This window comes from Notechis scutatus, chromosome 1 (assembly GCF_049901735.1).
Source record: "Notechis scutatus isolate UNSWTSFEM ecotype Mainland chromosome 1, rNotScu1.2, whole genome shotgun sequence".
Taxonomy (NCBI): Eukaryota; Metazoa; Chordata; class Lepidosauria; order Squamata; family Elapidae; genus Notechis; species Notechis scutatus.
The window spans coordinates 241,256,931-241,283,741 of record NC_142009.1 but is presented as its reverse complement, the minus strand read 5'-3'; the positions used below and the strand labels follow the sequence as shown (position 1 = coordinate 241,283,741).

The window sequence follows — 26,811 nt, the reverse complement described above, 5'->3', positions numbered from 1 at the left end:
GTTATAATTTTAAAGGCATAAATTGAAGTTTAAATAAGAGTTGAATGGATAAAATTAAAAGATATAAAGGTGTCATACTCCAATTAGTAACTACAGGGGAAATTTTGTTTAATGAGAAAAGATAATATGAAATTGAAACAGGACAGACAAAAGTATAAATATAATGATTGGAAAGACATTGAAACTTAGAAAAAGATATATAATTGAATTTAGATATAAGATAATTAAAAATAAAGTTGAGAAAACCAAGGGAGGGGAAAAATTATAGAGAAAATGTTAAAATAGTAATAAGATATGGAATAGAACACAAAGATGAATATGAAATTGAGTTTGTGTCTGTATGAAGAAGTGATAACCCGGGATCACGCTATTCTAAAAAAAAAATGTTTTATTTGTATTGTTTTTGTGAAAACCCAAATAAAATGTATATTAAAAAAACATGTGACTATATTACTTGTGAATATTAATGCGACTTTGAGCTGGATGGGTTTTTGATCAGGCCCAGCACGCTTCTTATAGGGTTCTAATTGTATCTGCCAAACTTAACTGGATTGTGCACAGATACGAGGCACATAACTTACTGTAGTACAATGCAATTTATATTATATAGGACTTTAATCTAGGGTAGGGGAAAAGGCCAGACGATTTTTATAAGCAAGAGAAGTGGTGAATGCCCATGTTGACTTTGTCTTTCTCACAAGTAACATAAAAGGAGACAATGAAGGGCAGAAGAAGGAACCAAAATTTGTGCTTCTGGAGAAAGAGATTAGAGGCGGAATTACAGCAGCTATATAGCTATATACTGTAATGCTGACTGGGTTGGAAAAGTTCCTGAATACATCTTCAACACCATAATTTCTAAATTGGATTTTGTAAATTTGGTTGAAAACCACACCCTTAATTATGAATTGCTAAAGGGTGATTAAAATGACTCTGGAACTTTCTTCCTAGTTTGTGACTTTTGGTTATCCCCAATAAGTGCATTGGTCTGTTCTAATCAGCAGACATAATAACATGCATATATTGTTTGAGGTAAACTTACAGGAAAAAAAGTTGTATACACTTTTTAGAGTGAAATCATAAGTACAATTAGTTATGTATTTATAATGTCATACATTATAAATCACGTAAACGGTGTGCCAGAAAGCTCTTTTAAATACTTAAGAGCGGATTGCCAACATCACAAAAAATCAGCACAGAGATAATCTCACAACTGCTCTAATTCCACAAAGCCAGCAATTTGAAAATTAAGCTGCACTCCTTGTGGAGATGCCCAAGACCTGTAATAATATTCCTCGTGTTACAATTTACTAGTCAAATGCTATAAAACTTAGAAAATAAAAATACTTATGAGACTAAAAATGATTGGTTAAGGGCAAAACACAGCAACAATACAGAAAGTCAGTTAAAAATCAGGGGAAGGTGGAATATCTTTCCTGGATCAGCATATTCCTTTTCTGATTTTTAAAATTATTTTAGATTTATTTATTATTTTAGATTGGTCTGTCTGTGTGTCTATGCCTGCCTGCCTGCCTGCTTGCCTGCCTATCTATCTATCTATCTATCTATCTATCTATCTATCTATCTATCTATCTATCTATCTAATCTACCTATATCTGTCCCTTCATCATCATCATCTATTGATTACTTGTCTGTCTATCATCTCTCCCTCCCTCCCTCCTTCGCTCCTTCCCTCTGTCTGTCTATCTATCTATCTATCTATCTACATCTATCATCTATCTATCTATCTATCTATCTATCTCTATCTATCTATCTATCTATCTATCTATCTATCTATCTCACCACTCTATTCCACATCTATCCTACCTCTATCTATCATCTATCTATCTATCTATCTATCTATCTATCTATCTATCTATCTATCTATCTATCTATCTATCTATCTCCATACCTAATCCTCCTACTTACCTCCCATTCTAGGTTGGTCTGAGAGAGAATGACTGGCTCAAAGTCCCTCAGCCAGCTTCCATGTCTCAGGCAGGATTACGACTCACATCTCCAGCATTCTAATCCAACATATTCACCATCACACAAGACTGGGTCTCAATTGATGGGGTGGGATGGGAGCGGGGAATTCTTATTCCAAAGATAGTTTAGCGCAGTGGTCCCCAACCTTTTTATGCTGCGGCCCGGTACACGGCATCAGCTGGGCGCCCGCCCGGTACCGGCATCAGCTGGCGCGCCGCCATCTTGTTTGTTGATGAAAAAGTGCTTCCAGTGAGCTCACCGGAAGCACTTTTTCATCAAAACAAGATGGCGGTGCTCAGCGCTTAGTGAGCTTTCCGGGTAGAAATGGCTTTCTACCCGAAAAGCTCATCGAAGCAGGCGCCGCCATCTTGTTTTGATGAAAAGTGCTTCCGGTGAGCTTTCTACCCGAAAAGCTCACCGGAAGCACTTTTTCATCAAAACAAGATGGCGGCGCTTCAGCAAACCAGCGGCCCGGTAGGATTTGTTCCACGGACCGGTACCAGTCCGCGGACCAGTGGTTGGGGACCCCTGGTTTAGCGGATATACTATGGAGTAGGAAGGGATAACTAACAAGAAGATCATCTAGATAGGTTTATGGAAGACTTACATTGTGTCTGATTTTGTTTTGTTTTTTAAATATAGTCGGCTAAAGGTATATAAGCTGTGGTTCTGCTTTTGCCCAGGTCTGCTCAGCAAATTGCCAATGCTTTGCTTGGGAGCCCAGTATCTGTAGTAATTTTTGCATGCCTAATAAAATTATGTTCAAAGTTATTTGCTTGCTTTAAGTGAACCAGGTTTTGCCCACAGCACAATTTTGGCTGAAACAATCAATGGAAAAATATGGGTACAAGGAGGCTACATTTACCATTTGTGACACTGCAGAATGCTAACCCTGACCACAATGTCTGTAGTGACTTTGATTTCCATTTTTTTGTCTTTGTAGTGTTTGTGTCTGCATGGGATAGCTGTAATACTGGCTTTAAATCCAAAGGTGCTTTTTCAAAAGGCAAATGGACTTAGTTTTTCCTTGAAGATGTTTTACTTCTCATCCAAGAAGCTTTTTTAGTTCTGATGAATGGTGGAGGATGGAAGGATTTACATTCCTTGCAGTCATCTGGTCACTAGGACTCTTTATGAGAGTCATTGAGGACACTTGGAGTAAACCTTTGAAATGGTTGTTCCAAAGGTACTTTGAAGAAGCAACTTTAGGGACACCCATGACCTGGGTGACTGAGAATCTCCATAGATGGTGGCTTTAAACTATAGGGTACACTTTAAAAAGTTGATTATGTTAAAGCCGACACATTCCAAATTATTGATAAAAAATGTACTGTACGTGGCAGAGCTGTTAGGAAAGTACATAATTTCTGCTAAGTACATAATTTCTTAAATAACTCAGTGAATACATCAGGGTTTCAAGCAATCAGAATAGAACTGGAAGGGACCTTGGAGGTCATCTAATCCAACCCCCTGCTCAAGCAGGAGGCCCTATACCATTTCAGATATGTGGTTGTCCAGTCTCTTCTTAAAAATCTCAGGTGATAAGCACCTACAATTTCTGAATGTAAGCGGTTCCACTGGTTAATTATCCTCACTGTTAGGAAGTTTCTCCTTAATTCCAAGTTATTTCTCTCCTTGATTAGTTTCCATCTACTGCAGGGGTGGGATTCAAATTTTTTAACAACTGGTTCTGTGGGCATGGTTTAGTTGGTGGACATGGGTTGGTGGTCATGTGATTGGTTGGGCGTGGCCAACTCAACATCACTCACGTCGAGGCATGCATCTCCTCACCTGGCCTCTTCGTGACTGTGGGGATACTGCAACAGTCGTTAAATGTGAAAAACGGTCATAAGTCACTTTTTTCAGTGCCCTTGTAATTTTGAATGGTCACTCCACACAAGCAAAGTACCAGCAAAGGAGGAAAAAAAACTCCAGAGACGTTCCTGAGACAGGAAGTCTAGTCCTGCCAAGAATGTAATAAGGGTTAATGGAGAGGCAGTTTCTGTAAGCAACACCAGAATGTTTCCTTCCTGCCTTCCTTACAGGATCAGGCCAGTAATTTCTTCTAACAACCGGTTCTTGGAACTGCTTAGAATGTTAACAACCGATTCTAGAGAATAGGTGCAAACCTGTAGAATCTACTGTTTCTTCTCTTGCCTTCTGGTGCTTTGGAAAATAAATTGACCCCCTCTTCTTTGTGGCAGCCCTCAAATTCTGGAATACTGCTATCATGCCACCCCTAGTCCTTCTTTTCTCTAGACTGGCTGTACTCAATTCCTGCAACTGTTCTTCATGTTTTTGTCTCCAGGCCTTTAATCATCTTAGTTGCTCTTCTTTGCACTTTTTCAAAACCCTCAGAAGAACTTGCAATGTGAACTTAGGAAATGTGATCACATCTAGAAGAAGTGTTCAGAGACCCAGGTAGAAGAAAAAGCATGCAGCTGCTCAAGACAGCTTATCAGCCACTAGTAATACAGCAAATACAAGTTTGAAATGCCATTCTTATCTTCAACAGGAAAAAAATAGGGTGCTTTTGAATGCCTTTTGAAACCTTGTTTTCTTATTCCTTGTTTTGTTGATTTTCATGGTCCTTTGGCATGAAAAAAAATAATCAAATATATGTTTGTGAAAGGTGCTTTCATAAGAGACTCAAGTTGATAATACTTGTATTAGGACAACATGTCATTTGCAAAAGGGTGTGCATGTCACTTTCATTTGTTAACTCATCCACTAATGCAATTTATGTTTATGCTACTCAATTATGTGGGATAGTACCTGGGGATCTGCACATTAAGGAAGGAAAGAGATATACAATTTCCACTACAGACAATTCTTGCTTTTCTCCCAGCCTTTTCCCCCCTGGTAATACAGAGATACTTCATAAGATTGAGGGAAAGGAAAAACAATAGAGAGGATGGAGAGATTGGATCTACGAGAATGTCCTTGGAAGATGCTAAGCATTATTATTGGGAACAGGTTGAGATGGTATTTGTTTGTGGAGTCAGCTGGGGTTAAAATTGCTTTAATGTGTCAGCCCTTCAAGGTAGACCAGAGTAGGGAACCAAGGTTATGAATGCTAATACTACTTTTATTATGAGATTACATTAACAGAATCTTACAAGTCTAAATATGTTTTCCCCCCACCTCTCTTTATCTTCTTGAGAACTAGGCAGGGTCTTATATGAGGTGCTTTCTCAAATTACATTTTTACCCCATAGTCAGATTTGTCTTTATTTGACCATTGTCCTGATTGTGGATCTTCCTCTTGTTCCTCAAGGTTATTCCTTCTGCTCATTATGCAACGTCCTCTACCTATTTTAGGCCTAAATCTGCAAAACACCATTATATTAAGGTGTTAAGGTTTAGGCGAAGGATGACATTTTGTAATTGTGATGATATATAAATGACTACCTATTTAACACATTTAACACATGGGAAGTCAAATTCTGGTTTAACAAAGAACAAGCATCTGCTTGCATCTTTTGCATTTCCTTTTCCTCTGATTAAGCAAGACTGACCTTGGATTCTTCATTCATTATTTGGCTGGTAAAAAACCACGGAGCTTTAATTACTCCTCCCAGAATAAGTCAAAGGAGAAATTTCTGCCGAACAATCTAGGAATGGAATTGTCTATGGTCTGTAAACATTGCCTGGCTAGGGAAGGAACAGCTAGACACTTTCAGAAGAGCCTATGCTGTTCATTTGTTAGACATTCAGAACTTGGTTAGAAAATCAGAACTTGGTTAGAAAGTCTGAATTGCTACCTATAAAGAAGAATATTTGTAGCTTAGAGTAGGAGCAAAGTGTCCTTGATGCTCTCTGAGCTTGGTTGTTTTTTTGCAGATGTTTCATTACCCAAACTAAGTAACATCATCATCACTGATTATTATCCTTGGTTTGGTTAGTGAAATGTCTGCAAGAAAACAACTAAGTTCAGAGAGCACCAAAGACCCCCTCAGTCAGAACTGGGCTTGTCATGTCAACCAGACTATATTAGACTTCTAAACATGTTGTTTTGAGAAGAGAAGCATTTTAAAATTGAGTATCAGGAGTAGTAGGACTTATCACAAATTGAAATTTCCTTGACATACTGAAACACGATATGGGGCACTAAAAGACTATCAAAAGGAATTTTAAGTGTCCTTTGAGAGGTTGGGAAGAAGCAACAATTTTCAGTATAAAATGGAAATTAAGTCAATAAATGCTTGCAAGTAAATATCAGTGGCTTGCTGGGTGCCATCAGACTTCCTAAATGTATTTGCTTAATGTTCCATGAACATCCGATATTTCTCCCTCTAGGTAACAGCAGAAAGAAAGAGAAGTTTTATTCCACGGAGAACACCCACTAATGAGAGGCTAATCATTTCACTTGGTAGCCATAGTTAATGACAGAGAGCATTGTTTTTTAATCCTCGCCCAGACAATCCACCAATTCATTCTGGTGACAGAGTGCATTTAAAATGTGACTATGCAGCTTTTAAGAGAAAAAGAATCACCGACAAGCCAATGCATGTTTTTTTTTTCAAAAGTAACCTTCACTAAAATCAGCAGGACTTCTAAATAAGTACCTGAAATCTATGTAGTTTCAAGAACAATGTTTATTATAAGATTTGCTCTTTGTGGAGAGTGGTGCAACAATCAAAAGCTGTATAATAAATCCTGTTGCTACTCTGGACTTGTAAATGCTCACTAGGATTGCCACTAGTGAATTAACTGTGTTAATGTCATTTAAAAATTGCTTAGAAAGTAACATAGACTCTTGTTACAAGGAGAAAAATAGTTTCTAGAAAAATGTTTTTCTGGGCTGAAAGAACTTCCCACATCTATATGTACTATGTCATAAATTCAAACTTCAAACTCTTGGATGACAGAAAGTCTGCTCATTGACAAAACTTCAGTCAGTTGCAAAAGGTCATACACTGCTTGCATCCACAAATATACTATGCTGATACATTACAATATCGTAAGTTTTGGGGAAGACCTCAGTATGTATGAAGGCTAACACTAGCTAAAGAACTGGCAGTTGTGACTTCACATTGTTGTCAACAGTTGATAATACAAACCACAACAATAATACTTTAGTACAGAACAGAGTTCCTTTCAATCTTTCATTCTGGTCACCTATAGAACAGCATTCTTTATTTGTCAGAACATCAATATTTGGTTTGATTCAGTGGACTCCACAAAGTCAGGCAAAAAGATGTTTATATGTCATGTTTTCAATAAAAAAAATAAGTGGTGTTTCAACTGCACCATCATGTACATCTTCTTGTCTTTTTAAACCAATTTTATTAAAAAAACATTCATTGTAGACTGTATAGATAAGTTTAATGAAATATGGGACTCATTTATACAGAATACAGTAGATTTAAAAAGGAAAGCCATATAAATATATTAGAAATGTATACATGAATATTTGCATTACATAAGTATATATACAATTGTAACTATTCATTGTTATGACATGTTTTGTCATACTTCTTTCACTTTTTGTTCTTTTTCTTTCTTTGACAATGTATGTATCTCCATTATTATTTTCTGTTTTGCTTTGTTTTTTCTTTTTGTTATTAATTAAAAAGCAATAAAATACATTTAAAAAGAGTAACATTCAGCATTCATTGAACCCGATTATCTGAAAGCCACTCTACAAAAGAAATGTTTAGCAAGATTAGAAAACATGGTCCTCCAAATATTATTAAATGGTAAGAAGGCAGAATATTCCATGCTACCCAGACCCTTCATCAATCCTGGTTGTCCTTGACCTCACAGTGACCCCCTAAACAATAAAACAAAATGTCTGCTAATGTTTTTCTGCCTTTATTGACACTTGGGCTGAAACTGACTGAACGGTCTTTCACTAATACCAACCACTCAAGTAAAACCATAACAAATTCCCTCAAAATATGAAAGTCTATTACATATACACTAATGATTCCCTAGATCCAGACCTGTGACTCAAAACTAACATCTGAACACACAAAAGAGATGAAGATTATTTTATCCCGCAAGGTGAAAATGGCATTTCCTCTGGACTGGGGACTGACTGAGCTCACCCAAGCTCAGCAGCTGAAGGCCAGCAGATCATGTTCGTGCACTTTACTAATAAAGCTTAAACCTTCCTATAAATATATCTAGCTTTGACTTTCAATACATGGCCACCTTTGACTTTCAATACATGGCTATCTTCGCTAAGCTGTTCATTTTGCTGTCAAATAAATTTTATAAAGGAAAATATTTGTAGGTCAGGGTTGAAATGAGGGGTCCTTGGTGCTCTCTGAGCTTGCTTTTCTTGCAGACGTTTCATTACCCAAACTAGGTAACATTATCAGTGCTTATAAGGAGTGGAGTTTGCTCTCATTTTATATTCTAGTGGCTTGCCATGTCATTGTTGGTGGGAGTGATATTAGATATTATTTAGTTAGGTTCTTACTGTTGGCTTCAAGAAACTGCCAAAGAAGCCAACAGTAAACAGCCCAACCAATCTAAGAGTTTAAGAACACTTCCACCAACACTGACACGGTAAATGTCATGGATTATGGAACTCCAACTCTTTCTATGGGATAATTATATACAAAGGGAGCAGGATTAAAATTTAGGAGTGAATTTTGACAGCTGTAGCTGTTTCCTCCCTTTTAGTAAAAGTATCCCTTTTTTTAATCTAATCATTCTACTAGCTTGGGAAGATTCTTGTGTGATTTCAACGCTTACATTCTGCATCCTGCATGATCTTAATGAGAGGTGACACTTCATTACTTTTAGGGTGTTGGTTTCTAACGTCTTACCTAAAGCTTAAACTGATTCATTGGTGGAGCTGGGGTGAGACACCATGATCTCATGAATTGGCTGCTTCCACACAATTCATAAAATAAAACGGCCACACCCAACACTCCTGTTCTGTTGCTGTAGCAGCTGCCCAAAGAGTCCTTAACCAGCAATTTACATGCACTCAAGACATCTCCCTCTACAATTATCTAAAAGCCATGCTGGTTCTCTGGGATGCGGCTAATCCATTCATCACTTTCCAGCTGTTCAACCAGCAAGACTTTACAGGACTCTTCAGTAATGAGTTCAGTGGTTCAGTAACCCACATTTGCCTTCCTCCCAGGGTGAGAATCACTAGCACCAATTTTGCACGAGGGAAGAAACTCAGTGTGGTTAATGAATTTTGCACAAGAACAGAACAGAAATGGTTTTTTCCCTGTTTAAGTTCTTGTCTTGAACTCATCTATTTAAACAACCCAAAATTTGTTTATTAAAAAAAAAAAATTTTAGTCCTTTAAAAGAGAAAATGGAATTTGGACAGGTGAGTAAATTAGTCCTTCCATGAGTGTATTTTCCCAAAGAAAGTAGATAGGCTACAGATTTGAGACATTTTAACATAGAGGATGCTGATTCAAACAACAAAAGCATTAAGGAGCAAAGCCATTAACATCTACAGAAAAGTAATCTCTTTACAAGACACATTCTTAGACCTCTATGCTCCATTCAAGACAGCCATTGTATTCAACCAATTCCTTCATTCTGATTAACATGTACTTCCCAGTCAAATTGTTTGCTATTCTGATTAAATGTATACTGTAATTTGCATAAATCTATGCAGGTAGTCCTTGACTTATGACTATAATTGAGCCCAACTTTACATTACTAAGCAAGACAGTTTTTAAGTGGGTTTGCCCCATTTTATGACCTTTCTTGCCACAGTTAAGTGAACGACTGCCATTTTTAACATGGTTGTTAAATGAAATCGGTTTCCCATTAACTGCCTGTTGTAAGATGCAAAAGGTGATTGATCACATGATCCCAGGATACTGCAACTGTCATAAATACATTCCAGTTGACAAGTGTCCAAATTTTGATTACGTAACCATGGATACTGCAACTGTCATAAATACATTCCAGTTGACAAGTGTCCAAATTTTGATTACGTAACCATGGGGAGACTACAATGGTTGTAAATCTGAAAAATGAACATAAGTCGCTTTTTTCAGTGCTACTGTAACTTCAAACTGTCGTTAAGGGAAGGGTTGTAAATCAAGGACTATATATATAGGGGCTTACATTCTTGGTCATGTTAGAATTATCTATTGCCTCTGATACCGAAATAAACTAATTAATGCATATTTATGTATACATGAGGATCAATGTCGGCTTTTACCTAAAAGACAATTAAAAGTCAATATTAGAAATTCACTGGAGATTTTGGAATACTTGTAGCAACAAAATCAAACTGTATTGATGTTCTTAGGTGCACAGAAGGATTTGGACAAGTTGAAGCAGAACTTCCTGTTCAGTTTTGTAAGAAATGAACTTTGGAGAGAATTTTATTACATGGGTGGTGACTGATTCACATGTCAAAGAAAGCATAAAAAATTGTTAATGAGATCCAACAAAATCTTGTGAGATGCAAGAAGCAAAAAGAAAGGGCTACTTTTTGTTTCCTGTTTCTTTTAGCTTCAGTGGAATTGTGAATCAAATAAACTCCAAAATCTTCTCTGATATTTGGTAATAGATGAGCAAACCTTGTTAAATTGAAGAAGAAAAAGATACTTTGGGGAAAAGACTTTTCATGCTACCTAATATACTATTTCCTTGAACAGTCTCTCCAAAACAACAGTACAGTGGCATGATTAATTTATTTCAAAGATGTAGCCCTTTGAAATCCTACTTGAAACCTTACTTCTTGATTTTAAATTGTGTAATTTATTCCTGCTGCTGAAAATGTATCCTCTGCTTTTTCTAGATGAGACACATATAAAAAGGGATTTTCGCCATGTGGTTGCAGCCACCATTTTAATTTTTTTATTCTTCATTTACATGTGCCAATGGTCTTTATTTTATAGGACTCTCCAATATTATCATGGAATTCTCTCATACTTTCAGAACTGGAGGTCCTCTCCCTAAGTAATTCTGTAAGATATTAATTCAGCTGCTCACTCCCACACAAACTTTTCTTACTTTATCTTCCAATGAAAAATGCTAACAATCCCTCTGTGTGGTACAGGTAGAGTGAGTGGAGGTTTATTGTTGGCATAATTTCAATGGGTCACACAGGCAATTATTAATTGGGTGTGTAGTCTCGGGAAGCAAAACCATTCAGTAATGCTGGAATTCCGCAACAAAAATGTGGCTCTCAAGAAAGAAAGATGTTCTTAACAGGATATCTAGAACTGGGTGTGGACAAGTAGGTATGTTCCTGCAAACTTGACCTTTATTCAGCCTTGCCCCTGTCTTCATGACGCCTTCTTTATACAAGGCATTCTGAGGTACAAAGTTAATTCCAAGCTTCTCCAAAGGGCCTTGATTGTAATCAAGACTATTGATGCCTCAGGTAGTTTGGCAAAAGGGAAGAGGGAAACTTAAAACATTGGTGAAAAACTTAAAACAAAACACCTGCCAACTGCTGTTATCTAGCAAAGCCAGTTGTGTCTAAATTTCAATATGATGAAATGTGCTAGACTTAACTGTGATTAATTTTTGTAGGATTAGATCACTAATTCTGAATACGTAAGTAATACAATGGTGGTGGCTAAAATAATGTGTGGAGTATTGACTGTATTTTTACAAAATCCAAAATCAAACGATAGTTTATAAATTATAATGCCTAACACAAAACCAAATAAATCACACTGACAGAGTGTAATGTATGAACAAAACCAACATGTTGAACCAAAACACCGGTTGTTTGTTTTACATTATTAAGTTATGTGAACAGTCTGCAAAGCAAACCAACAGCTTTGACTTCTAATTGCCTAAAACTGAGATTCTTGATTAAAAGAAGTGGAGTGTAGCTCTTACACCATATATAAGCAAGTCATAAAACTGTGTCTTATTTTAGTGTTCTTGAGAATTAAAATGCAAACAACAGCAAAAAGGACATGGTCACCATGGCCTGTAAGTCATCTCAGTCATGAAGATAACTTTTTCTGAAACCTTTACTTTTATCTAAACCTTTACTTTTTAAGTAACTTTAGATTCTAGATTTAATGGAATAATGATGGTAATGGGTAGAATGGCTGTGAACATTCTTAAAATGATTCCAAATAAGTGATTTGCACAACACTTCTCTATTATTCCCTACTACTTTAAAAAATGTATTTTTTTTCAATTTCTCATGCAAACACTTGTAAAATTGTAGTTCCTCTAATAAATTGACTATGATGACTCTTACTGTGACAGTTGTAATGGCTAAAATGGCCTCATTCTGCAGCTGTTCTAGTTTCCTATTTCTGTGCCTCGAGGCTGGGGGGAAAAACATAGTATAACCCTCTCATCTGGCTTCAGATAACACAAAAAGTCCAGATTTGGTCAGATACCTGTTACAACCAACCAGGCTGGAAGGACATAAACAAAGGAGCAAGTGTTTTTGTTCCCAGATTAGTAATATTGATTAGAAAAGGAGTCCAAGTAGCAACATGAGAATTCTGATGAGTGGCATTTAGTGTAAAATGAGAATCAACTCTCTGGTATTCAAACAATTGTAATCTCACTTTCTCATACACTTAGTGCAGTAAAGAAGCAGAAGGCTCTTTGGAGGGGTGGCAATTTTTAGGTCTATAAAATCTTGGATTATAACTATAAGCCAATATAACAATGTGGGAAACAACTCTTGCCCTTTACCTTTTTATCCCAGTCAGACCTATGGTTTGGATCTGGACAATACACTAACCCTACAGATAATTGCTTTTATAATATCATGTGAATATGGTCACATGATTTGTCTTCAATATTCCTAGAAACTAATCCTGCTCCTGACCTGCTGTGCTGGTGGAGAAACTCTGAAAAGCAACATAACTGTCTTTGGCACAATACACAGGGATGCTTTAGCAACTTTCAGTCAAGCTAAGTTGTAGCCACTTTCCAGGTCTTCCCTGAACACAAGGACGGAGCGGAGCGAAGCGAAGCGAAGCGAAGCGAAGCAAAGCAAAGCAAAGCAAAGCAAAGCAAAGCAAAGCAAAGCAAAGCAAAGCAAAGCAAAGCAAAGCAAAGCAAAACAATCTGGAGGTCTTCTAATCCAGCTCCCTGCTCAAGCATATACCTATACCATTTCAGAAATGGCTGTCCAGTCTCTTCTTAAAAATCTCTGGTGATGAAGCACCTATGCTTTCTGCAGGCAAGCTGTTCCAATGGAGAGCAAAATAAAAATGCCTGTCTCAGATTCCCAGCTCTGTGTTCAATTACTGAAGTGAGGCTTCTTATCTATGGCTACTGTACCCAGTGTTTTAGGATATTTCTGGAAAATGCAGAATAGTTGGAACACATTCAGCATAATTTATACAATTAAGAAATATAATCTTGTAAATGTAGCACACCTTGATCTAATAAAACACATACAAACCGATAACAAGGCTTTGTGTTATGGGCATAATTCATTTTATAATGGCGATAGCTATAAAAATGTGTCCTTGAAATATTTTCCTTTGCTTTTAAAGCTGATTATGCTCACACATCATACCAAGTCATGTTTCTTTTAGTCATGGATTGTTGCACGGCCCAGTATTGTCTGGGTTTGCAAACATACATGGAGATAGCTAGAGTACATGTATATGTAATGGCCCAGTACTATACTCACATTCATTGTATGATAGAATATCAGCAGATGTGATTTCTCCCTCTTTCTAAGCTGTAAAAAACAGCTGCTAGTGCTGAAGTATTTTTAGAACTAGGTTAAGACATTTGGACAAAATTGTGCCCCTCTCCCCTCTATATGTAGGAATTGACTGGATTAACTCTCATTTCAAGGATGGATATTGGAACACAATCTCCATTGCATCCGAGTGATGCCTAATAGAGCACAACCTGGGACACAGCTCTACCCTTCATTGCCTCTCCCATATTTTCTTCACCATTGGTCCCACCTGACCACTCCATTCTGCTCATGAGATGGCAAACTTTGGCCCTGCTTTTGAGATAATAGGAACCTTCATTGTGAGTTAGAAAATGGCAGTCCACGTGGCCTGTGAAAAAGGAAATTGGCCAGGGACAGTTAATTGGTTTAATTGATTTATTACAGGTCATTACAGAGAGAATGTGAAAGAATGCAGACCAGCCAGCCTCTACCTTTCGCTTTTCTACAGGAAAGAAAAAGAATGACATTTATAAGGAAGTCACACGCCGACTCCAGAGTCTGTGGACTTAGTCCAGCAGTGAGAATCCCAGAGCTGCAGTTGAGTCAGACCCTGTGGGCTTGGCGACAGTTGCATTCCTGAGGCCAGTCATCCTGTGAGCCACAAGTGAGGCAAAGGGGAACGGAAAGCCCAGGATAAACTTGTGGAAAAGGAACAATAGGCTTGAGAAGAGCAAAAAGACAGCAGGGAACACATGTCACACAACAGAAAGACATATGTCAGGCTGATCATAGGATTAGAGGAGAGAGGAAATGGCACCAGTTTTGAATATTCTGTGTATATGCAATGGCCCAGTTACTATAACTAGTTGGTGAATTTCACTGTCACTAATGATGGGAGAAATTCTTTTCTTTCCCAACTGTTTCTTGCAAACGGATCTTCTGAAATTAAAGCTATGATCCTTTGCATATTTGGTCGGGTGTGGATCCTACTGATTGTTTTTAAAACCCACTGGAAGAAATGGAAACCATAGTTTCCTATTGAAAACAACGATTGTTGCGTTGCTAATACACATTTCGCAGGACAGAAGCAACAAATCGGCTTCTTGTTTGGTGGGTCAAGATTTATTTCATTATGCACCCCTTTCTCTTGGGTTATGTACGTGTGATAAATTGTGTGTTATGGGTTAGGTGTGCATGATAAAAGGTAGTGCATGATAAAAGGTAGTACAAATCAAACAGAGGTGAGTGTGTGTCGTGTCTGTTCAAGAGCGAACAACTGTGATCTTGGCCTCAAAAGTCAGAACAAGGTATAATGCCTGATGAAGAATGGAGTCGGTTCTTAATTTCTAATCTTTATTTGACACAAAGCTGAGCAAGCTTTTAGCTGAGAAATATTTAGATAACACTCAGGATCCCCCTCTTCATCCTCCTCCCATAAGTCACAGTCACACAATTCTCTTAACCCATTATCTTACTTGACTCAATATACTGAAACTAACCAAACCCACTGGGCTTGTAATCCAGTTACACCCCAAAACACATACAAGGCAAGATTAAAACAAACCAAATTAACCTGTACCGTGAATGCACCTGCTGGAACATTTCGGCATCTGGTTATGGGATGTTGGGTGAACAGGTCAAGAGATACCTAAGCCACACCAGCAGCTTTTCCTTCTTTTTCTCTACAGAATGTGTTAAGAATTGTAGAAAATCGCCTTAAGAAATTGCGGAACAGGAGACATGGGAATAAGAATTATTACTCTGGAGTAAATAAAATAGGATAAAAGGAAAAGAAGAGGGTGCTACCATATTTCCAGAAGAAACACAATCATAGGATTTACAGGAAAGTGCCCTCCCCAAAGATGCCGTTACAGGTAGACAGTTTTTCCATAAGAAAACGGATTAGTCCTCGACTTACGACAGTGATCATTCAGTTACAATGGCATTGAAGAAAGTGACTTATGACAGTTTTTCATACTTATAACCATTGCAGCATCCTCATTGTCATGTGATCAGAATTCAGACTCTTGACAACTGATTCACATTTGTGTCCGTTGCAGTACGATCACCTTCTGCAACCTTCTGACAAATAGGTAAGTCAATGGGAAAGGCAGATTCACTTAACAACCGTGTTACTAATTTAACAACTGCACTTAACAACTGTGGTAAGAAAGGTCGTAAAATGGAACAAGTTTCACTTAACAAATGTCTTACTTAGCAACCAAAATTTTGGGCTCAATTGTGGTCGCACATTGAAGACTTTGTGTAGTTTTTAGTTCCCTCTCGATCCAGAGTTCTGGGTGGGGGGAAAAGGCGTTCTGAAATCTGGCATCTCTGCCACATAATTTTATCAGTGCTTCATGTGAAGCCCTAATGATATTTGGTAAAAAGAATAATGAACGCCAACCATTGGGGGCCCAAATCCCAAAGGCTTTTTAAAAATTATTATTATTATTTTACTCAGAGCTGTAAGGAAGCGGCGAGCAAAAAGAGCTTGGGAGTTTCGGGAAGGAAGGAAAGCAGCCGCAAAACTTCCTTTAATGGGGTGGGCGATCCGAAAGCGAGCTGGGGGGATGCTTCATAAACTTCGCTGCCGAGAAAGGAGCGGCAGGAAGCCGAAAAGACGTCGAGGGAGACCGATCCAGCCGCGCCCCACTTCGCGCGGTCTGAAGGCGGCGGGGCTGAGGGGAGGCGGGGTGGGTTTTGTTCGTGGCTTGACAGGCGAGGGGGCGGCAGGAAGAAAACCCACCGGCATCCAAGCCGGCTCAATCTCGTCTCGCCCTGAAAGGCGGAGGCGGCAAGCACGGGGTGGGGCCTGGGCAGGCCCAACGACCATAAATGGCGCCCATCCGGTTGGTTCGGCCGCAAAGCAGCACGAGCAGCGGAGGCACCCGGACACTGCAGAGCCGGCATCGTTTTCGCGTGGCGCGGCGGCGGCGGCGACGGCGGCAGCAGCAACAGCAGCAACAAAGCGAGAGCGGGCCGGGAGCGCGGGCAGCATGAAAGGGCCGTCGGTCGGGCCGGCGTCGGAGGTGATCCGCGAGGGCGAGCTGGAGAAGCGCAGCGACAGCCTCTTCCAGCTGTGGAAGAAGAAGCAGGTGGTGCTGAGCAAGGAGAGCCTGAGCCTCTTCTCGCCCGAGGGCGGCGGCGGCGGCAAGGCCCGCGCCAAGGAGCTGCGCTTCGGCTCCATCCAGAAGGTGGACTGCGTGGAGCGCACCGGCAAGTACATCTACTTCACCATCGTCACCACGGACCGCAAGGAGATCGACTTTCGGTGCCCGGGCGAGAGCTGCTGGAACGCCTCCATCACCATGGCGCTCATCGACTTCCAGAACAAGCGCGCCATCCAGGACTTCAAGAGCCGGCAGGAGGCCGTCGAGCAGGCGGTGGCGGGCAGTCGGGACCGGCGTTTGGCTCGGGCGCCCTGAGCCCCGCGCCCGGCCAGTCCCGCGCGGACCAGCCTAGCCGAGGTGAGCGATCGCCGCTGTTTTACCTCTAGTAGTAGGTTGCGTTTCTGATCCTCGGTCTCAACTTCTTTCTTCCTCTTCGTTCCTCATCTGAGAATGTTGGAAGTAAAGCTTCTCCAACAACATGATTGAAATAAAGTTAGGCAATTCCTCTTCTTTTTGAACTTTGGGAAAGCTATGCTCGTTCCCCTCTCTGCTAGGTCTATTGCGGGAGCGGAGACCCATAAGAATTTATATTTAAGGACTGCGGAACTTTGCTCTACATTTGTCTCGGTGTTCAGTCCAGATGAGGAAAATGTTAGCGAAGAGGGGAAGTTTGTAACAATCATAACGGCTAAACTATAGCTGTACATACCCGAGATGCACAAGGCATGAGACACAAAGGGTAACTCTGAGCACGTTCCTAGCTGGAAAGCTACTTGCCTCAAAAGAGTCCATTCATTGGAATAGAGACTGCAACATATTTGAGATTCAAGTGACAGGAACCGGAGGCAGCTACAGAGGAGGAACAGTTTGAAATCTGCTGTGGTGCAGAATTTCTGTCAAAAGGAGCTGCTTGTTTTTTTGCCTGAGTCACTGAAGGAGTAGGGAAGAAATACCACCACCCCTCTCCTTGTTTCTCCGAAGCTTGTTGTGCTTGGTTTACTGAGACAAGACCTGAAGCCAGGAGATACTGGCCTTCCCAAAATTTCTCTGCTGAATACTGCCTTGAATGTTGCTCAGAGAGTTGAGAACATATATAGCCCTCTTTTTATAACCTTTCCGGATGGTGCTACATTTTTGCACTATTATCCCGAGTCATTGGGAGACTTGAAATGATTTCAATAAGTTACTCTCCATTTGTTTATTGGAAAGTTCAGTGCGATTCTCTGTGAAAGCTCTTAAACCCAAACTTGGTATTGGTTGCTACTAAGGAAGTGTGTATGAGATTGCCATAGTACTTTACCTAGAAGTAAATTTTATTGGGCTTGATAATGCTGACTGTGATTAATATGTATTGTGCGAAGTTGCACTGCTTGGTTTGCAAATGCAGACTTTTAAGATCTGTTCCTATTCATAATTTGGAGCAGGTTGCAGTGGAGCTAGTGAATTTATTCTTGAGTGAAAATGAATTTCTAAACACTTTAAAGCCCAGTGCAATATATTGCTTGTGCCTGTCATCAGTTACTGTATTAGTAAATCCTATTCAGGCATTAGATTTAAAAAAAGGGGAGAAGTACTCGCTGTTTTGCATTTTTCCTGTATCCCTAACAATTTTCTTTTCTTCTTCTTTCAATAGATTATACATCTGGATAACAAATACACTGCACCAGGACAGGATACCAATGAAGGAAAACAAACGATGCTACTATACCTAGATTTTTTTTTCCAGATGTGATCAGATGGCTAAGCTTCTCCTTAGAGGCATTTATAAACCAAAGAACTTTTTTTAAAAAAAAGAAAGAAAAAAAGACTTAAGGCAAAGAATAAGGTTGTACATCCAAGACACCCAACTTTGCATTAAAAAAAGATTTTTTTTTCTATTTATGAGATGCAAAGAACATGTAGCACCTGCAGGGGTGAAACCATTTAAATTATTTGTAATATCTATATTTGTATTTATTTTGATAAACATTTGTCTTAAATTGCTTTTAGCATTTGAATGTCCATTCCAAATAAAATGCTTTTTTTTACTGTATTTCTGCTGTACAGTGTTCCCTTTATTAGGAGTGAAAATCTGTGTTCTAACTGTAACTTACACTGAGTGTCAACAAAAAAAAAGTACAAGTGATTAATTTACTAATCCAAAAAGTGATAAACAGATTGATTCATTGTTTATTCTCTCAAAAATATTTCTAGGTTTAAAAAATGTCAGAAGACTATCTGTGCCATGAACTACTTAGAAAAATCCATTATTTCTTCCCAATATTTTTAGTCTATTTACTCCAGCGTGTATAACATAAACATGCATGATATAGGTAATGCCTTGCAGTTAGATTCTGCATACTTCACTTGAAAAAAGTTCCTTTTTTGAGCTTTTCAATCAAATTACATATCAGGAGCATATACAATGGACAGGTATTTTGAACTAAGAATGGTGTGCTCATCTACCTAATTTATGAGTTGTAAGAGAAGCACATTCTTCAGTCTACATTTTCAAGAAAGAAGAGAAAACTTACAACTTTGCCCTTCCCATCTTTTGTTATAATTTCTATTAACTTGGTTGAGTGGTCCTATACATTTCATTTCCTTCCAAATTTGAATTATTACTATATTTTCTAAGTTCACTGGTTTTGAAATTTGAATAGCAACCCATCTCCCTACGGCATTGAGTAATGATACTCCAGTATAAGGAGAAAGGCACTGCAGGTTCCACAACAAAATGTGTGCTTATTTGCCAGGCATGTACTTGACTGCCTGATGCCTGAAGCAGGTGAACATAAAATTAACTATACTGGGTCGGGGAAGAGGTGCCCAATACCTCCTTAGGGAAGCATGGCTAGATAAATATTTGTGCCATCTCTTGCATCCACTTAAAGACCCATATCCACATACACTGCTCAAAAAAATAAAGGGAACACAAAAAAGAGACATCCTGGATCTGAATGAATGAAATATTCTTATTAAATACTTTGTTCATTACATAGTTGAATGTGCTGACAACAAAATCACACAAAAATTATCAATGGAAATCAAATTTAGCAACCCATGGAGGTCTGGATTTGGAGTTACACTCAAAATTAAAGTGGGAAAAAACACTACAGGCTGATCCAACTTTGATGTAATGTCCTTAAAACAAGTCAAAATGAGGCTCAGTAGTGTGTGTGGCCTTCACGTGCCTGTATGACCTCCCTACAACGCCTGGGCATGCTCCTGATGAGGTGGTGGGTGGTCTCCTGAGGGATCTCCTCCCACACCTGGACTAAAGCATCCCCCAACTCCTGGACAGTCTGTGATGCAATGTGGCGTTGGTGGATGGAGCGAGACATGATGTCCCAGATGTGCTCAATTAGATTCAGGTCTGGGGAATGGAAGGGCCAGTCCATAGCATCAATGCCTTCATCTTGAAGGAACTGCTGACACACTCCAGCCACATGAGGTCTAGCATTGTCATGCATTAGGAGGAATCCAGGGCCAACCGCACCAGCATATGGTCTCACAAGGGGTCTGAGGATCTCATCTCAGTACCTAATGGCAGTCAGGCTACCTCTGGCAAGCACATGGAGGGCTGTGCAGCCCCCTAAAGAAATGCCACCCACACCATTACTGACCCACTGCCAAACCGGTCATGCTGGAGGATATTGTAGGCAGCAGAACGTTCTCCATGGCGTCTCTAGACCCTGTCACGTCTGTCACATGTGCTCAGTGTGAACCTGCTTTCATCTGTGAAGAGCACAGGGTGCCAGTGGCGAATTTGCCAATCTTGGTGTTCTCTGGCAAATGCCAAACATCCTGCACGGTGTTGGGTTGTAAGCACAACCCCCACCTGTGGACATCGGGCCCTCATACCACCCTCATGGAGTCTGTTTCTGACCGTTTGAGCAGCCACATGCACATTTGTGGCCCGCTGGAGGTCATTTTGCAGGGCTCTGGCAGTGCTCCTCCTGTCCCTCCTTGCACAAAGGCTGAGGTAGCGGTCCTGATGCTGGGTTGTTGCCCTCTTACGGCCTCCTCCATGTCTCCTGATGTACTGGCCTGGCTCCTGGTAGTGCCTCCGTGCTCTGGACACTACGCTGACAGACACAGCAAACCTTCTTGCCACAGCTCGCATTGATGTGCCATCCTGGATGAGCTGCACTACCTGAGCCACTTGTGTGGGTTGTAGACTCCGTCTCATGCTACCACTAGAGTGAAAGCACTGCCAACATTCAAAAGTGACCAAACCATCAGCCAGAAAGCATAAGAACTAAGAAGTGGTCTGTGGTCACCACCTGCAGAACCACTCCTTTATTGGGGATGTCTTGCTAACTGCCTATGCTTTCCACCTGTGTCTATTCCATTTGCACAACAGCATGTGAAATTGATTGTCAATTAGTGTTGCTACCTAAGTGGACAGTTTGATTTCACAGAAGTGTGATTGACTTGGAGTTACATTGTGTTGTTTAAGTGTTCCCTTTATTATTTTGAGCAGTGTACATTGTTATGTAACAATTACCGAATGATAAAAGCCATTTGAGCATTCAGTTAACTCCCCCCCCCCCCCAGATATTCTGCTTGGAGAAATGTGATACGGATAGTTTTCAACTTATGACCACAATTGAACCCAACATTTTTGCTACCGAGACAGTTGTTCAATGGATTTTGCCCCACTTTACGACCTTTCTTGCCACAGTTGTTAAGTGAATCATTGCTGCTAAGTTAAGTTCTACAGTTGTTCGGTCAATCTGGCTTCCCCGTTGACTTTGCTTGTCAGAAGGTCGCAAAAAGTGATCACGTAACCCAGGGGTGGGATTCAATTTTTTAAACAACTGGTTCTGTGGGCGTGGCTTAGGTGGTGGGCGTGGCTTAGGTGGTAATGTTATTGGCTGGGCCTGGCCAACTCAACATCACTCACATCGAGGCACGCATCTCCTTGTCTGGCCTCTCATGACTGAGGGGATGCTGCAATAGTTGTAAGTGTGAAAAATGGTTATAAGTCACCTTTTTAAGTGCCATTATAACTTTGAATGGTCACTCCACACAAGCAAAGTACCAGCAAAGGAGGGAAAAAAAACTCCAGAGAAGTTCCTGAGACAGGAAGTCTAGTTCTGCCAAGAATGTAGGTTAACAGAGAGGCAGTTTCTGTAAGCAACACCAGAATGTTTCCTTCCTGCCTTCCTTACAGGATTAGGCCAGTAATTTCTTCGAACAACCAGTTCCCCGAACTGCTTAGAATGTTAACAACCGGTTCTAGAGAATAGGTGCGAACCTGTAGAAACCCATCCCTGATGTAACCCCAGGACCCTGCAATGGTCATAAATATGAGTCTGTGGCCAAACATCTGAATTTTCACCCTGTGACTATGGAGATGCTGCAACGGTGTGAGAAATGGTCATAAATCAGTTCCTCTGTAACTTTGAACTGTCACTAAATGTTGTAAGTCGAGAACTACCTCTGCATTTCATGAGAATTATTCAGAGGAAAATAATATTGGATATAGTGATCTTTTAGGAGTGTTTATTTGTGGTTCATATATTTCTCACATAGTTTTTAAACTTAAACCCTTGATAATATATTAAACATATTAACCCTTTTATAATTAATTAATTTAATAGCTTGATCAGAATGCTTTGAACTTAGTTTTATTTGTATTATTTACTGGGCTTATTTTGCTCGTTTGCTACCGATCCTAAAGGCCTTAAATGACTGTGTATCTCTCTGTGTGCATTTGTACATGTGTGTGCACATGCGCACATTTATATATATATACACCCCCACCCAATCAGAACACAGCCAAGCCCCCACCCAATCAAGTCACACCCCCACTAGCAGTTATAAGGAAGAAGCAGCTGCAAGCTCACATTACTCTGAGAAGCACAAAGCCGAAGACACAAGCCTGAAGATGACGAATGAGATTTCGTCGAAACGTTGCCAAGATACTTCCAAATTTTGAGAAAACCCAATTATATATATATATATATATATATATATTTATATATATATATATATATATATATATATATATATATATATATATATATATATATATATATATTTGTTTTCTGAGTTCTCGGTATTTGGTGGATAATTACATGTATATACAAGTATTCAGCTTTGTTGTAGAATATCCTGGTGCTGTCATTTTCCCATGTCATTGTAGTTGTGCTTTAACAGCTGGTAATGGGTTGTGTGAAAGTTTGTGCTGTGATATCCTGGTCATTTGCTGTGTTGTGACTTTTGAGTTCTTGAGTGTAATTTCTGAGTTTTCTGATGTTGGCTGTGATGTAGCATTTGGGTTTTAATATGGCTTTGAGTTTGGGGTCTGGGTCTGTGTTCGTTTGGCTGAGTTCGTGGTGTGCACATTTCATGAATCTCATCTGCCATCATCAGAACAAAATGCTTAGCTGATGATAAAACAACTATATATATATATATATATATATCCCATATAAAAGGACTACAGACAAATATATATATATATATATATAAACATATATATATATATATATATATATATATATATATATATATATATATATATATATATATTCTGAAATTCTCGCACCTGCCTCACCACAACATTGGACAAATAACAGAAGAATAAGTGGATCTTGAAGAACATAAGAACTCAATCAAAGAAGAACAACCTCTTCCTGGTCACACCTCAAAGCCACAGGACATGAGATTGACCTTAAAAATACAGAACTATCGCCAATGAACACCACAGCAGAGAATAATTGAGATAGAAACGCCACACAGATGAATAAAAGAGATGACACCTCCGCTACCAGCCATTTGGAAACCCGCCTCATGAACAGACGAGTACCCAACATGATATGACACCAGACCACCATGAGGGCACAAGATGCCACCACCACACTCACGTAAAATCAGACTCACACCACACAGAAGATGAGACACGACACAGACCGAAGCCGCTGGCTGCATCATCACTTCAAACTCTCTAAACCATACATGAAGCTCTGAAGCCTCACTCATGAAGATGTGGCACACCACAACTAAGCCAAACGAACACAGACCCAGACCCCAAACTCAAAGCCATAAAAACCCAAATGCTACATCACAGCCACCGCTCAGGACATCACATCAGAAACTCAAGAAATACACCTCAAGAACTCAAGAAGTCACAACACAGCAAATGACCCAGATATCAGCACAGCCTGGATACAAGCATGATGCTGTTAACACAGGAGACTTCGAAAGAGATCAAAACACAACGACCCAGGAGATTACAACGCAAACGCCCATCACACAACCATTACCCAAGCCGTTAAAACAAAGAGGCTAACGACCCAGGATCTTACACAAGATCCAGGATATTCTAGATTACAGCCCATTATACCAACATCAACTCCATCAACCAATCAAGAGGCTGCAGCACAGCCAGATCCCCACCACTATATATATATATATACACACTATATATATATATATATATATATATATATACCAGAACCTATATATATATATATATATATATATATATATATATATATATATATATATTGTAGCAACGTTGCAGAATCTCATCTGCCATCATCAGGTCTGATATATATTGAACAATCAACCAATGGAACACCTTGCCCTCGAAAGTTGTGGGAGTGCCATCACTTGGGACCTTCAAGAAGAGATTGGACTGCCATTTGTCAGAAATGGTGTAGGGTCTCCTGCTTGGGTGGGGGGTTGGACTAGATGACCTACAAGGTCCCTTCCAACTCTGATTATCTGTTATCTGTTGTATGTAAACACATTCTCAAAACCCCAAACACATATAAATGTAAAAAAAAAAAAAAAGCAGAACACTCTTTTCTTACATAGTCTTCAACAGTCTTTAGACCTGAGCAGGATGAGGCTGCCCTGATTTCTGCAGGGGAAGTGTTCCAAAGAATGGGGCAGCTATTAAGAATACCTACTTCTGTGGCTCCATTAGGAAACAATTGTGTAGGGATGGGACCTGGAGTTGACCCTTTCATAACCAGGTGTGGAGCCAACGAGGACTCTGAACATGCCAACCAGTGTCTTAAGTCCCACTAGGAAGCCAGCTGGGAACCACTACAGTTCCTGAAGCAGCAGGATCATCTCAGTATATTCAGATGCACACAAAACTGCCTGGACTGCTGTATTCTGTACTTAGGGTATCTCCCAAATGTTCTTCAGGATCAGCTACATGTAGTACATTACTGTAATCCAATCAGGAGATGACCAAGGCATGAGTGATGGTGAACAGAGTCTGCCCAGAAACAATTGCCATCCTTTGAATGGGTATAAAATGGAATCATTACATCTACAAAGTCATTCCATACTGGAGGGATTCAACTAGACTCTGTCTCTCTCTCTATCCAGTGTCCTGACATCCTCCGGAACTGGGTCAGCACTGTCATTGCACTGCCTGTTTGGCCAGGGGATGAATGACTTCCCTCAGTGGTTTCATGCAGAAGTTTAAGTCCAGAAGGATGCCCTGTTTGAATGGCATTGAAAACCACGAAGAGGACCAGAAAGGTTGTGCTCCTTTGATCCTGATCTTTCCAAAGGGGACCTTGACTGCCAAGAGACCTCTAAGATCTTTGCAGCCATAGGGCATCCATTTTCTCCATGACCTTTCCAAGACAAGAAACGTTGGAGACAGGTCTATAGATAGTGCATGGTACTACTGGTAAGTTAAGGAGGCTGTAACAGACTCCTTGCTCAAGAAATCTTTACTTCATTTGACTGTAGACATCAGGCCCTCAATATGTTGGATCAAATCCATCCAGATGGTCCAGGATTTAATGGCATGTACAATTTGTGGACAATCACGTAATATCACTGTTGTGTGAGCTGCACTGGCTCTCCTTAGGTTTCCAATGCTGGTCATCACCTTTAAATCTCTACTTGGCATGGAGCCAGGTTACCTATGGGACTACCTCATCCTAACGATTCCTGCTTGCCCCATCAGATCTGGCAGAGTGGGCAGGTTCCTGGTACATTCAATTTAAAAAAAAAGGTGTCATTTGGTGGGTCTTTGAACATGTTGTTTCCTGTTATGGCGCCTGCTGTCTGGAACAATCTTCCTCCTGAAATATGGACAGTCCCTATAATATTGGCCTTTTGTGAAGACCTCACTCTTTCCACAGACTTTGTATGTGATTGGTGGTTTTGTGGCTTTAGTGAACTGATATGATTTTTGGGGGAGTGGGGGTTGGTTTATCTTGTTTGGCACCCAGAGTTTCTTGGATTAATGGTAGCCATATAAATTGGATTCATAAATAAATAAATGACGGTCACTCCAGCCCTGAAGTTCTGAGCCACTCCAGGCCACTTGCTAAGAGAAGGTAGGCTGAAGTCCCTTGATACTTCAAGCTGGAGGAACTCTGTTTCCCCTCTTTCCCCGAACAATCAAGTTGAGTAGTCCTGGTAGGGATGGCGGAGTGCAAGAAGGTGAATGGTGCACGAGTGAGGCCAACTGGCTCTTCTAACCCAGCCACACAGCCAACAGAGTTGCGAGGAGGCCTCATGACTTTCTAATTCATGCTTTCTTTGGAGCAGATCTTGCTTTTCAAGTAGTGCTTTTCAAATTCTAAAGCTCAGACAACCTGTAACCACCAGCTGGCATTGTATCTGCCCAGAAGCAGTTTCTTCCTTTTCAAATACTCTTCCAAGTTTGGCTCTAGTAAGCAGGAGGAAGCATCAGCTTGTTTTATAGGCATTTGAATACCTAATTTGTAACATTCAGGCAACGAGGGACAGGCCTGGAGTGAACTCAAAGCCTCTAATAATAGAATCTATGTTCACAAAGCCTTTTGAGGTTGAAAATACTTTAAACCTTTCTTTAAACATCCTTACTTCAAACATATAAGTAGGCCAGTGTCTCTGCACTGCAGATGGTTGTAGAATGGAAATGGGATTTTACAGGAAACGGGATATGTTATACAGGCTAAATTCACACAACTTGCTAAGCCATAGGGTAATGAATAAGACTTATTCATCTAGCCAAGATTTACAATTATGTATAAATTCAAAATGAGGATTGCTTCACTCTAGTAAATTTTTAGTTGTAACTTGGGTGAGATATGTACTCTACCCAATTAATCATGGAGCATGTATTTAATGCTGAAATCAATACATTTTTAAGCTTGTATTACTAACAATGCCTTATATTGTTAATTCAAG

General features: G+C 39.8%; 1 protein-coding gene across 1 annotated transcript; it reads left to right on the top strand.

Moving 5' to 3' along the window:
- The first annotated feature begins 14,907 nt into the window (after positions 1-14,907).
- Positions 14,908-18,700, top strand: LOC113412553 (uncharacterized). The gene is made up of 2 exons (XM_026668289.2): positions 14,908-17,025; positions 18,302-18,700. Exon 1 carries the CDS (start codon positions 16,096-16,098, stop codon positions 16,981-16,983), a length of 888 nt encoding a protein of 295 aa, XP_026524074.2. The 5' UTR covers positions 14,908-16,095; the 3' UTR covers positions 16,984-17,025; positions 18,302-18,700.
- The last annotated feature ends 8,111 nt before the right edge of the window (positions 18,701-26,811 follow it).